Below are 13580 nucleotides of genomic sequence, written 5' to 3'. Positions count from 1 at the left end.
AGCAATGGTAATGCCATTGAATGTCATGGGGCGATGGTTAGATTCTGTCTAGTTGGAGATGGTCATTGCCTGGCACATGTGTGGCGCGAATGTTGCTTGCCACTTCTCAGCCCAAGCCTGGATGTTGTCCAGGTCTTTCTGCATTTGGACATGGACTGCTTCAGTATCTGAGGTGTAGTGAATGGTGATGAACATTGTGCATCATCAGGGAACATCCCCACTTCTGACCTTATGATGGAAGGAAGGTCATTGATGAAGCAGCTGAAGGTGATTGGGCCGAGGACACAACCCTGAGAAACTCCTGCACTGATGTCCTGGAGCTGAGATGACTGACCTCCAACAACCATCTCCCTTTGTGCTAGGTATGACTCCACCGAGCGGAGAGTTTTCCCCTGATTCCCATTGACTCCAGTTTTGCTAGGGCTCCTTGATGCCACACTCAGTCAAATGCTACATTGATGTCAAGGGCAGTCACTCTCACCTCACTGCTGGAGTTCAGCTCTTTTGTCCATGTTTGAACCAAGGGAATAATGAGATCAGGAGTTGAGTGGCCCTGGCAGAACACTCAAACTGAGTGCCAGTGAGCAGGTTATTGCTGAGCAAGTGCCGCTTGATAGCACTGTTGATGGTCCCTTCCATCACTTTATTGACAATCGAGGGTAGGCCAAGTAGATCACGTGACAGTGGGGGAACATTTAAGGGACAGTGATCATTGTATCATAAGGTTTAGGATGACGGTGGAAAATGACATTGGTCAATCCAGAGTAAGAATAATCAACTGGCAGAGAGTGGGCTTCAATGAGACAAGAACGGAGCTGGACGGGATGGTCTGGAACCAAAGGTTGGTGGGAGAAACAGTAGCTGAACAATGGGCTACCTTCAAAGGAGAGATGGTTTGGTACAGTCAAGGTATGTTCCCTCAAAGGGGAAGGGTAGGACAAACAAATCCAGAGCTCCCTGGATGACGAAGGACTTAGAAATTAAGTTAAAGAAGAAAAAGTGTGCTTACGACAGGTGTCAAGTAGCAAATACAACTGAGAACCAAGCTGAATACAGAAGGTTCAGAAGAGATATGAAAAAGCAAATACTTGAAGCAAAGAGGGATTATGAAAAAGACTGGCAGCTAACATAAAAAGAAATCCCAAAGTATTATATTGGCACATGAGTAGTAAAACGGTGATAAAAGGAGGAGTAGGGCCGATTAGGGACCAAAAAGGGGATTCACACATAGAGGCAAGAGGCATGGCTGAGGTGTTAAATCAATACTTTGCATCTGTCTTTCCCTACGAGGCACATGCTGCCCAGGCCATGGTGACAGAGGAGAAAACTCAGTAACTAGAAGGACTTAAAATTGATAAGGAGGAAGTATTGCATAAGTTGTCTGTACTTAAAGTTGATAAGGCACCTGTACCAGATGACATGCATCCAAGAATATTGAAGGAAGTGAGAGTGGAAATTGCACAATCTTTCAATGTTCCCAGGATTCAGTGGAGGTGCCGGAAGACTGGAGAATTGCAAACATTATGCCCTTGTTCAAAAATGGCTGTAAAGATCTGCCCTGCAATTATAGACCAGTCAGTTTAACTTCGGTGGTGGGGAAACTTCTAGAAACAATTATTCAGGATAGAATTAGTAGTCACATGGAAAAATGTGGATTGTTTCAGAACAGTCAGTTTAGATTTGTTAAAGAAAAATCATGTCTAGCTAACTTGCTGCAGTTTTTTGAAGAGGGCAAGGCCATTAAATGGACTTCCAAAAGGGGCTTGATACAGTGCCACACAACGGATTTGTGAGAAAAGTTATAGGTCGCGGAATAGAAGGGACAGTAGCAATGTGGATATATAATTGGCTGAGGGATAGAAAACAGAGAGTAATGGTTAATGGGTATTTTTTTTTGGCTGGAAGAAGGTTTGTAGTGGAGTTCCCCAGGGGGCCAGTATTGGGATCCTTGCTTTTCCTGATATATATAAATGATCTAGATCTTGGTGTGCACGGGACAATTTCAAAGTTTGTGGACGACACCAAACTTAGGAGAATTGTAAACTGTGAGGAGGACAGTGTAGAACTCCAAAAGAACATTGACACATTGGAGTGGGCAGACAGGTGGCAAATGAAGTTCAATACGGAGAAGTGTGAGGTGATACATTTTGGTACAAAGAACATGGAGAGACAGTATAAAATAATGGATACTATTCTAAAGGGTGTGCAGGAGCAGAGAGATCTGGGTGTATAAAGACATAAGTCATTAAAGGTGGCAGGACAGGTAGGGAGCGTTATTTCTAAAGCATACAGTATTCTACGCTTCATTAACAGGGGCATAGAATACAAGAGCAAGGAGATTATGATGAACTTATACCAGACACTGGTTAGACCTCAGCTGGAGTATTGTGTACAATTATGGGCGTCACACTATAGGAAGGATGTGAACGCATTGGGGAGAGTACAGAAGAGGTTTACGAGAATAGTTCCAGGGATGAGACACTTCAGTTATGAGGAAAGATTGGAGAAGTTGGGACTGTTTTCCTTGGAGAGGAGAAGGCAAAGAGGAGACTTGATAGAAGTTTTCAAAATCATGACGGATCTGGACAGAGTAGAAAGGGAGAAACTGTTCCCGATGGTAAACGGATTGAGAACCAGAGGGCACAGTTTTAAAGTGTTTTGCAAAAGAAGCAAATGAAAGATGAGAAAAAGCTTTTTCACAAAGCGAGTAGATAGAGTTTGGAATGCACTGCCTGGAAGTATGGTGGAGGCAGGTTCAATTGAGGCATTCAAGAGGGCATTGTTTCTATTTAAATATCATCCAATGTGCAGTGTTATGGGGAAAAGGCAGGAGATTGGCACTAAGTTAAAATGCTCAGAGAGCTGGTGAAGACACAATGGGTCGAATGGCCTCCTTCTACACCGTAACGATTCTGTGATAGATTGATGGGGCGGTGATTGTCCGGATTGGATTTGTCCTGCTTTTTGTGTACGGGACATACCTGGGCAATTTTCCACATTGCTGGGTAGATGCCAGTGTTGTAGATGTACTGGAACTGCTTGACTAGGGGCGCAGCAAGTTCTGGAGCACAAGTCTTCAGTACTATTGCCGGAATATTGTCAGGGCCCAAAGCCTTTGCAATATCCAGTGCCTTCAGCCGTTTCTTAAGTGGAATGAATCGAATTGGCTGAAGACTGGCATCTGTGATGCTGGGAACCTCTGGAGGAGGCCAAGATGGACCATCCACTCAGCACTTCTGGCTGACGATTGTAGCAAATGGTTAAGCCTTATCTTTTGCACTGATGTGCTGGGCTCCCCGATCATTGAGGATGGGGATATTTGAGCTGGTCGAGTCTAAGGACATAGCTGCTAGACTGGGTCTGCGGCAAGTGGTGAGGGAATAAACAAGAGGGAAACACATTCTTGACCTCATCCTCACCAACCTGCCTGCCGCAGAAACTGGTCGGAGTGACTACTGCACAGTCCTTGTGGAGACGAAGTTCTGTCTTCACATTGAGACTACCCTCCATCTTCAACCAGAAATGCTGAGTGGGTGATCCATCTCGGTCAGTCGTGGTCCTTGGGACATTGAAGTCCCTCACCCAGAGTAGACTCTGCGCCTTTGCCACCCCCATTGCTGCTCCCTCTCGGGCTCATGCTGCTCCCTCTCGGTCACGCACTGCTCACTCTCGCACTTGCTCTTTTATTCTCTCGCGCTGCTCCCTCTCGGTCACGCACTGCTCACTCTCGCACTCTCTCTTTTATTCTCTCGCGTTGATCCCTCTCACGCTCGCTCTTTCATCTTCTCGGGCTCACGCTGCTCCCTCTCGCGCTCATTCTTGTATCCTCTAGCACTGCTCCCTCTCACTCTTATCGTCTCGTGCTGCTCCCTCTCGCACTCATTCTTTTATCCTCTTGCGCTCGCACCGCTCCCTCTCAGTCACACGCTGCTCCCCCTCGTGCTTGTTCTTTTATCCTCTCGGTCACACGCTGCTCTCTTGTACTTGTTCTTTTATCCTCTCGGTCACACGCTGCTCTCTCTCATACTTGCTCTTTCATCCTCTCACACTGCTCCCTCTCGGGCTTGCATTGCTCTCTCTCGCATTCACTCTTTTATCTTCTCACGCTGCTCCCTCTCGGGCTCGCTCTTTTATCCTCTTGCAGCGAGTGATTGTTTTAAGTTCCTCCCTTCCTTTTTCCCCCAAATTTTCTAATAATATTGGGATGCTTTTTGTGTTTTCTACCGTGAAGACAGATACAAAATACTTGTTCCATGTCTGCCATTTCCTATTATTAGTTCCCCAGTCTCACCCTCTAAGGGATCAACATCTATTTTAGCTATGCTCTTCCTTTTTATATACTTGTAGAAGCTCTTATTGTCCGTTTTCTTTATATTTCTTACTGGTTTATTCACAAACTATTTTCTCCCTCCTAATTTCTTTTACTCACTCTGCTGGTTTCTAAAATTTTCTCAATCTTATGGCCTCCTACCACTAATCTTCAGAATATGTTGTGACTTTATTAATCTGTGCCACTGCTTTTAGTGATTTGTTTACCTGTATTCCCTCTGTTCCTCTACTCCATTTAAATTTTTATCTTCCAAAGGATATTCAGCCTCCTATTCTTCTGGCCAAAATGTACTACTTCAGAACATATCCATATTAAAGCTCATTTGCCAATTATATGCCTATTCTGCAATTTATTAATGTCTTGATATATTTTGTTGTACTCTTCCTTTGCATTAACTATACCCTTCAATTTGACTTCACGAACAAATTTTGAAATTATACTTACAATTACCAACTCCAGATTGTTTAAATAAATAGTGGACAACAGTGATCTCGGCGCTGATTGTTGCAGAACAACACTTCCCACCTTTTGCCAATCTGAGGATCCACATTTAACTCCTCCGTTTTGTAGTCAGCTTGCTATCATTATTCCACTTGCCCCCTGATTCTACATGTTTTAATCTTAGTAATGTGTTTCCCTTACTGAAGGCTTCTTGGAAATCCAAATACATTACATCTACTACATTTCCCTATTCTATCCTTTCTATTACTTCTTCAAAGAAATCAGTAAGATTAACCAAACATGACTTTGCCTTAGTGCATGCTGACTACACTATAATATTTTCAGTTTCTAGATGTTTTTCTGTTACATCCTTGAGAAAGGATTCATTTCTCTTTCCTACCACTGATGTTAAGCTAAATGATCTATCCTTCCTCAAATTTGTTCCATCTCCCTTTTATATAGAAAAGCTACATTAGCTGGCCACCAGTACTCTGGCTGATTACTCCAGTTTAAGATTTCATTCATCCAAAAACCATTTCTAACAAGAATGGCAGCCCTGGAAGGGACAGTGATTTGCGGTTCCTGCAGAATGTAGGAGCTTCAAATAAATAAAAAAATTGCTAACTTGGTTGAAAACGTTTCCTAAAGAAGTGTTTGTCTGAGATTAGTTGAACTCAAGAGCTCATCGTTGGAGACAATTCAACACATCAGGGAAAGAGAAAGATTTCTGGAGAAAGAGTTTCTCTGACAGTTATAGAAGAAGGTGTGGTGATATATACACACAGTTGGAGAAAACAAGAAAGGAAGGGAGAACATTTAAGATATTTTGGTCTATGTGGAAGCATTATAAAGAAAGGTAAAACCTGAAGTCCTAGTAAAATTGTTTAGGAGAATAAAATAGAATCATAACAGTACAGAAGAGGACCATTCAGTCCATTGTGTCCGTGCTGGCTCTCCAAGGGAGAAATTGGACCTCAAGGGTGATCATCTCTGAGTTATTATCCAGCCATGTGTTAGAATATGGAATGATGGAGAAATTAAGGAGCTCAACACATGGCTAAAGGGGTGCTGTAAGGTAGTGTTTTCCATTTAGGGGGACATTGGCACCATTTCTGGGGAAGATGGAAGCTATTCCTCAAGAATGGGCTCGATCTGCACAGGAAGGGAGCTAATGGACTGGCAAATGGATAAAACAGGAAATGAGGAGTCATTTAAACTAGGCAAGAGGGAAGCAGGGAAAAATCAAAGCATCTGAAAGAGCAAGCAGAGAAGGTCAACTAGAAACTAAAAAAGAATTCAGTGAAAGGAATAGCATGCAGAATGGAGTGAAGAGAAAAATTACATCAGATAATTAAGTTAAAGGAACAAGGTGTTAGCTTGGCCAAAAAAACATCAAAATCAAAGGACTTGCTATAAATACAAAATGAAATGCATGAATTGCAATAAAAGAAATAAACTGGGGGAATTAGAAGCACTTGTATCACTTGATGACGTAGTAGTACTAACCAAAGCTTGACTGCAAACTGAGCAGGGGTGTAAATTAAACATATCTCATTATAATATTTTAGGAGGGACAGAATAGCTAAGAAAGGAGGAGAAAAAGCAATATTGGTGAAGAATGAAATACACAGACTGTACACAAAAAAAGGTTCAGATCGAGTTGATATGGTTAGAGATCAAAGCCTAAAAATGATTATGTTAGTGTTACCTCTGAAGAAGTCATACAGACTCGAAACGTTAACTCTGATTCTCTCTCCACAGATGCTGCCAGACTTGTTGAGTTTTTCTAGCACGTTCTGTTTTTATTTCAGATTTCTAGCATCTGCAGTATTTTGCTTTCATCATTATGTTAGTGGAATTATATTACAAGCCTACTAATTGTGGGATGGAAATGGAAGAGGAAATCTGTAGACAAGGTACCACACAGGATAATATTAAGAAGACTGAAGTAAATAGTTAGGGGGAGGGTTTCACGTTGTTTTGAAAACTGACTAGAGGGAGGAAATAGAAAGTAGGAGATAGGAGCAGTTTCTCAGACTGTTGTCCCCCAGAGTTATGCTCTGGGTCCATTGTTGTTTACTGTGTGTATCTATGAGTTGGATTTAGAGCTTGGGAGAATGGTATTCAAATTTGCAGATGGTACTTGCAGATAGGAGGCTCGATACATAATTCCAAATGGCCTATTTCTGTGTTATAACTTACATGGAATTCTACATAATGAACTTGTAAAGGTTATTAGGCTTCCTGAGATATCCTATAGTAGCATAGTCGGAGCTATGGAAACTGTCCCATCCTGCATGACTGAAAAAATAATGCAACATTAGAGCTATAAATTAAATAGTAATATTTATGAAAATTCCAAATAGCTACAGGACTCTAAAGGTGTGAATTTTTGCAGGTAAATGCTCGTGGCACTGTGGTTCATGGTGAAATTCTGGGACAGATTCTAATGAACTGCTGCTTGAGTGGGATGCCTGAAGTCAGTTTGTGTTTTAATGACAATGCTCTTTTCAACCAGAACCAAAGTAAGTACACAATTTTGGAATGAAGGAAAATGGTCAGTTAAAATCCGTGAACATCCTAAATAGCAGCCTAGTTTCTCATTGGCCCTATTTAAGTTGAAAATCTTGTCATATAAATTTGTTTTATTTAAAATAAAGTTTTAAACTGATTTACAAATTTCATTCATAGGTGAAACGAGTTAAGAGTGTCAATCCCCATTAATATTAACTTTTTTGCTCCAAAGGAGAAAATGTTAATGTAGTGGACTTTGAAGACGTAAAATTCCATTCATGCGTCCGCCTATCTCGCTTTGAAAATGAACGTGTCATCTCCTTCATCCCACCAGACAAGGACTTTGAACTAATGTCATATCGAATCACCAATCGAGTAAGATATGAGTAATTTTATTAAGGTTATCCTGTATTATAATAAAGCATTAATATGTGATGAAGTATGTTCCCAAGGAGACACATCAGGAAGAGGAACTGGGCATGCGAAGGAGCTCTTGTGTGAACTCATTGTGTATCATATTACTGCATATTGGTCTCATCGCTAAATCATCTTTATTTTAACAAAACAAGTATACAATACACCTGACATGGTTTGCGAACATGGTCCTGCCTCCGGGCCATTCTTCGGCAGAAGGGGATGCACGGACTCCAGACTACACCGGAGTGAGATGTAGATTGAGTGAGAAGTTAAGAATTCCTGGTAAATTTTTCTTAACTTTAAATTTAGATTAAGAGTTAGGTTCTAACTTTCCTACATTGCTAGTTGAATAGCCTAGTTAAACAGGGAGCTGCCTGAAATGGCAGTTACCGCTTCAGGGTAGTGTCCTAGGCCCAACCATCTTCAGCTGCTTCATCAACGACCTTCCTTTCATCATAAGGTCAGAAGTGGGGATGTTTGCTGATGATTGCACGATGTGCAGCACCATTCATGACTCCTCAGGTACTGAAGCAGTCCATGTCCAAATACAGCAAGACCTGGACAATATCCAGGCTTGGGTTGACAAGTGGCAAGTAACATTTGCGTTACACAAGTGCCAGGCAATGACCATCTCCAACAAGAGAGAATCTAATCATCTCCCTCTTGATATTCAATAGCATTACCATCGCTGAATCCCCCACTATCAACATCCTGGGGGTTACCATTGACCAGAAACTGAACTGGACTAGCCATATAAATACTGTGTCTACAAGAGGAGGTCGGAGGCTAGGAATCCTGCAGCGAGTAACTCAACTCCTGACTCCCCAAAGCCTGTCATCCATTTACAAGGCAGAAGTCAGGAGTGTGATGGAATACTCTCCACTTGCCTGGATGAGTGCAGCTACAACAACACTCAAGAAGTTTGACACCATCCAGGACAAAGCAACCCGCTTGATTGGCATGCTATCCACAAACATTTACTCCCTCCACCACCAACGCACAGTGGCAGCAGTGTGTACCATCTACAATATGCACTGCCGAAACTGACCAAGGCTCCTTAGACAGCACCTTCCAAACCCACAACCACTACCATCTAGAAGGACAAGGGCAGCAGGCACATAGGAACACTACCACCTGGAAGTTCCCTTCCAAGCCACTCACCATCCTGACTTGGAAATATATCACCGTTCCTTCACTGTCGCTGAGTCAAAATCCTGGAACTCCCTCCCTAACAGCGCTGTGGGTGTAACTACACAATATGGACTGCAGCGGTTCAAGAAGGCAGCTCATCACCACATTCTCTAGGGCAATTTGGGATGGGCAATAAATGCTGGCCTAGCCAGCGACCCCCACATCCCATGAATGATTAAAAAAATACAATATCCCTCAATCAGCTGAAAGCAGTTGCCCTCAGTAGATGTTAAATACTGTAGCAGAAAGCTGAGCTATCTAGTGAGCCATCAGAGGCTCTATGGGCGGAATTTTCCGTGCCTGCTGGTGTTGAGCGTCATGGCGGGCATGAGCAGACAGTTTGGCAGGATGGCCAAAATTCGGTTTCATGACTGGTGAAAGCAGTTTGCAGTCGTCCGCTCCACCCGTCAATGGCGAGCCACATTTCCTGCTGCCGCACATCGGGAGCTTCATTGTAATAAATTTGCATATAATTATAAGCCCAGCTCTAGGAATCATCTCCCCATGCTGGATCATCCGGGCAGGTCAGTGTGATTGCACTCCGACGTGTTTCACAACTGAACATAAGCGATGTGCAGTTGGCAGGCTGGACATTGTGGCGGGCTCCAACCATGTCCAGAAGGTGTCCCAGGGATACATCACTAAATCTGAGGGCTGCAGTCTTCTTGCCTTTCGGGACCATGTCTTCTGTGCAGCAGCCCTGGGCTGGAAGCGCAGAGGTGTGCGTGCAGCTGCACTTTAAATATGGTGCCTGGTGAGGAAGTGGTGAGGTGATTGTGTTGGGGGTGAATCTGAGGCCGCCTGCCAGCAAAACGCCGTATTTCCCGGGAATGCATGATTAATGAGCCGGGATTGGGACGATGCAGCGCGAAAACTCGCCATTGCGGCCAGTAGGTAAAATGTCCTTTTTCCTGCCCGCTACTGCATTTAGTGCATATCTGGATGATTTCGCACTATATAGCAGAGAGTTTTAAACCTGCACACAGGGGCGCACGGAAACCAGACTATGCCTGAGTGAGACATAGGTTAAGTGAGGAGTTGGAAATTTGGCTCAGGTGGGAATTAGGGGCAGAGGGAGAAAGAGCTGCTCTACTTTTTTTCCAGTCTCCAATGGTTGGTGTGTTTCCTTCCTTGTCTCCAAGCTAGGTGAGTGCAACTTTTTCTATTACTTTATCTGTGTAAATTAACAACTAATTGACTAATTAAATAAATAAGGTTGGAAAGGAATGGTAAGGCTGGTGGTGTGCCCTGACTGCAGCATGTGGGCATCTTTGGAATGCACTGCAATCCCGGACAACCATATCTGTAGAAAGTGTCTGTAGCTTAGGCAACTTCAGCTCCAAGCTGAGCTAGAGTCTGAGTTGTGGTCATTACGGGACATCAGGGAGGAGAGTTACCTCGGCACTTTGTTCCAGGAGGCAGTCACTCCACTTAGGTTAGGCAGAGCCTTAAGAGCTGGTTGATGGTCAGGGACAGGAGGATGCGACTATGAGTTAGGCAGGTAAGGGGAACCAGCATAGTGTGATGGAGGAGCCTGATCCCCTGACTTTGTCCAATAGGTATGTGGTGCTTGCTATCTGTGTGGATGGGGAGAAAGACTGCAAGGTAGATGAGCAGACTGACCATGGTGAACGATGCCATTCAAATGGGGGGAGGGAAGAGGAATGTGGTAATGATAGGAGACAGTCTAATCAGGGTGATAGCTATTGTTCCCTGCAGCCAAGAGCATGAGTCCAGATGGCTGTGTTGCCTACCCAGTGCCAGATTTGGGATATCTGCTCAGGGCTGGAGAGGATGCATGTAGGTATCAATGGTATAGTTAAGACTAGGATAGAGGTTCTGCACAGAGAGTGTGAGGAGCTGGGAACTAAATTTAAAAGCAGAACCTCAAAGGTAATGATCTCTGAATTATTATCTGAGCCATGTGCAAATTGGCATTGGACAAGTAAGGTTAGAGAGATGAATGTGAGGCTCAAAGAGTGTGTGCGAGAGAAATGAGTTTTGATTCATGGGGCACTGGCATCAGTACTGGAGAAAGTGGGAGCTATACTGTTGGGACAGTCTACACTTGAACCATGCTGGGCCAGTGTTCTAGAGAATTATATAACTAGGGAAATAGGGCTTTAAACTATCTAAAGGGGGAAAGAGATCATGGAGGGGAATATTGAGTAAATTAAAGGGAAGTGATAAGGCAATAGATCCAGGTAGCAATAAAGGTAATGATAATCAGAGTATGGTATGAAGGGACAGTGATTACAAACTTGAGTGTGCCAGCAGATAGGACTAGAGTTTACAAAAACAGTAAAAATGCCTGCAGCATTCACAATAAAACAGATGAATTGTCAGCTCAAATAGAAATTTGTATGTACGACTTGATAGCCATTTCAGAGACCTGGCTATAAGGAAACCAAAGCTGGGACTTGAATCTCCAAGGGCATGCGAAATTCAGGAAGGACAGTAAGATGGGAAAAGGTGGTGGGGTAGCTCTGTTAATTAAAGAGGGCATTAGTTCTAAAGATCAAGATATAGAATCAGTTTGGGTAGAACTAAGAAACAGAAAGGGGCAGAAAAAATTGGTGGGAGTTGTTTATAGGCCACCAAACAGCAGTGGCAATGTAAATCACAGTTTAAATCGGAAAATCAGAGGCATGTTTAACAAGGGTAGTACAGTAATCATGGGGATTTCCAATATAGACTGGGTAAACTTAATTGGTACTGATGTTGTGGAGGATGAATTCTTGGCGTGTATGCAAGATGGTTTTCTAGAGCAGTACATTGAGGAACCAACTAGGGAATGGGCTATTTTAGATCCAGTATTGTGCTCTGAGAAAGGGGTGATTAATAGTGTTGTTGTAAAAGAGGTTTTAGGAAAGAGTGACCATAATACAACAGAATTTTACATTAAGTTTGAAAGTGATGTAGTTCAATCAGAGACTAGGGTCTTAAATCGAAACAAAGGAAACTATGAAGGTATGAGGGGCAAATTGGCTATGGTAGATTGGGAAACTATGTTAAAAGATATGACAGTAGACAGGAAATGGCTAATATTTATAGAACTAATGTATAGTTTCCAACAAAAAAAAAACCCCTTTAATGCACAAAAACCCAGCAAGGAAAGTGTTCCAATTGTAGCTAACAAAAGAAATCAAGGATTGCGTTAGATCAAAGGAAGAGGTGTATAAAGTTGCCAAAAAAAATGGCAAGGCTGAGATTTGGGAGCATTTTAGAATTCTGCAAAGGAGGACCAAGAAAAAATTAAGAAAGGTAAAATAGCAAGGAGCATAAAAATGGACTGTAAAGCTTCTATAGGTATGTAAAAAGGAAGACATTGGCAAAAACAAATGTGGGTCCATTACAAGAGGAGTCAGGAGAACAGGGAATAAGGAAATGGCAGAGAAACTAAACAAATAATTTGTGTGTCTTCATGGAGGAAAATAGTAAAAAACCTTCCAGAAATAAAGGAGAATCAAGGGACTAGTGTAAATGAACTGCAAGATATTAATATTAGTTTTTAAAAAGTACTAGAGAAGTTAATGGCACTGAAAGTAGATAAATCTCCTGGACCTGATGATCTACATCTCAGAGTTCTGAAAGAAACGGCTGTAGAGATAGTAGATGCATTGGTGGCCATCTTTCAAAATTCTATAGATTCTGGAATGGTTCCTGGAGATTGGAAGGTGACAAATGGAACCCCACTATGTAAGGAAGGAGGGAGAGAGAAAATGGGGAACTACAAACCTGTTAGCCTGACATCAGTAGTAGGGAAATGCTAGAATTTATAATAAAGGATATGATAACAGGACACTTAGAAAATAATGGTAGGATTAGGCAGAGTCAGCATGAATTTATGAAAGGGAAATCATGTTTAACAAACCTGTTGGAGTTTTTTGAGGATGTAACTAGCAGAATAGATAAAGGTATATGTAGATTTTCAGAAAGCTTTTGATAAGGTCCCATACAAGAGGTTAGTTAACAAATTAGGGCACATGGGATTGAGGGTAATATACTGGCATGGATTGAAAGTTGGTTAACGGACAGAAAACAAAGAGTAGGAATAAATGAGTCATTTTTGGGTTAGCAGGCTGTGACTAGTGGCTATCGCAAGGATCAGTGATTGGGCCCCAGCTGTTCACAATCTATATCAATGATTTGGAAGTGGCGATTAAATGTATTAATTCCAAGTCTGCCAATGACACAAAACTAGGTGCAAGTGTGAGTTGTGAGGAGGATGCATTTCATATCTCTTAATCTTGTGCAAATAAACATTATGGCATTGACAAAAAAGACCACAGAAAGGACAACTTATTATAACCACTTAAAAGATGTCAATCAAGCAAAGTCTACAGTTCTCTCCAGTTGTCAAAGCAGAACCCCCTACTGAGATAATTCTTTTATGAGTCTGGGCTATTATGCAAGCATGCACAAGGAGGACAGATAAGAACTCTTTCAGTAGAACTGGATGAAAGATTTGTGAATGGGTGTGTTTCTTCTGAGCAATTCTACACATGTCATTGTTAGTATATGGCTCATTGGTTATATACATAATGTATACTGGGTGAACGGGCATGGAGGGTATGAAGGGCCATGGGGAGGTGAGTGGGGGCATGAGTTGGTGTTGGTGGGGGGAGGTGAGGGGTGAGGGCGAGAGGGTCTAACAGCCTTTAATATAACTGGGACGAAGTCCCAG

The 13580-nt window shown here is 42.5% G+C and overlaps 1 protein-coding gene across 3 annotated transcripts in view; it reads left to right on the top strand.

The window, feature by feature from the left end:
* The window catches only part of LOC144692349 (AP-1 complex subunit mu-1-like), a 58939-nt gene that overhangs the window by 31248 nt on the left and 14111 nt on the right, over positions 1–13580 (top strand). For all 3 annotated transcript variants that reach the window (XM_078561088.1, XM_078561090.1, XM_078561089.1), the window contains exons 6-7: positions 7170–7296; positions 7518–7660. In XM_078561088.1, coding sequence (XP_078417214.1) covers positions 7170–7296; positions 7518–7660 — 270 coding nt within the window. The remainder of the gene's footprint in view (positions 1–7169; positions 7297–7517; positions 7661–13580) is intronic.

The sequence above is a fragment of the Cetorhinus maximus genome, chromosome 17 (assembly GCF_964194155.1).
Source record: "Cetorhinus maximus chromosome 17, sCetMax3.hap1.1, whole genome shotgun sequence".
Taxonomy (NCBI): domain Eukaryota; kingdom Metazoa; phylum Chordata; class Chondrichthyes; order Lamniformes; family Cetorhinidae; genus Cetorhinus; species Cetorhinus maximus.
The sequence above is the reverse complement of the archived record's forward strand: the minus strand, read 5'-3'. Positions and strand labels throughout refer to the sequence as shown.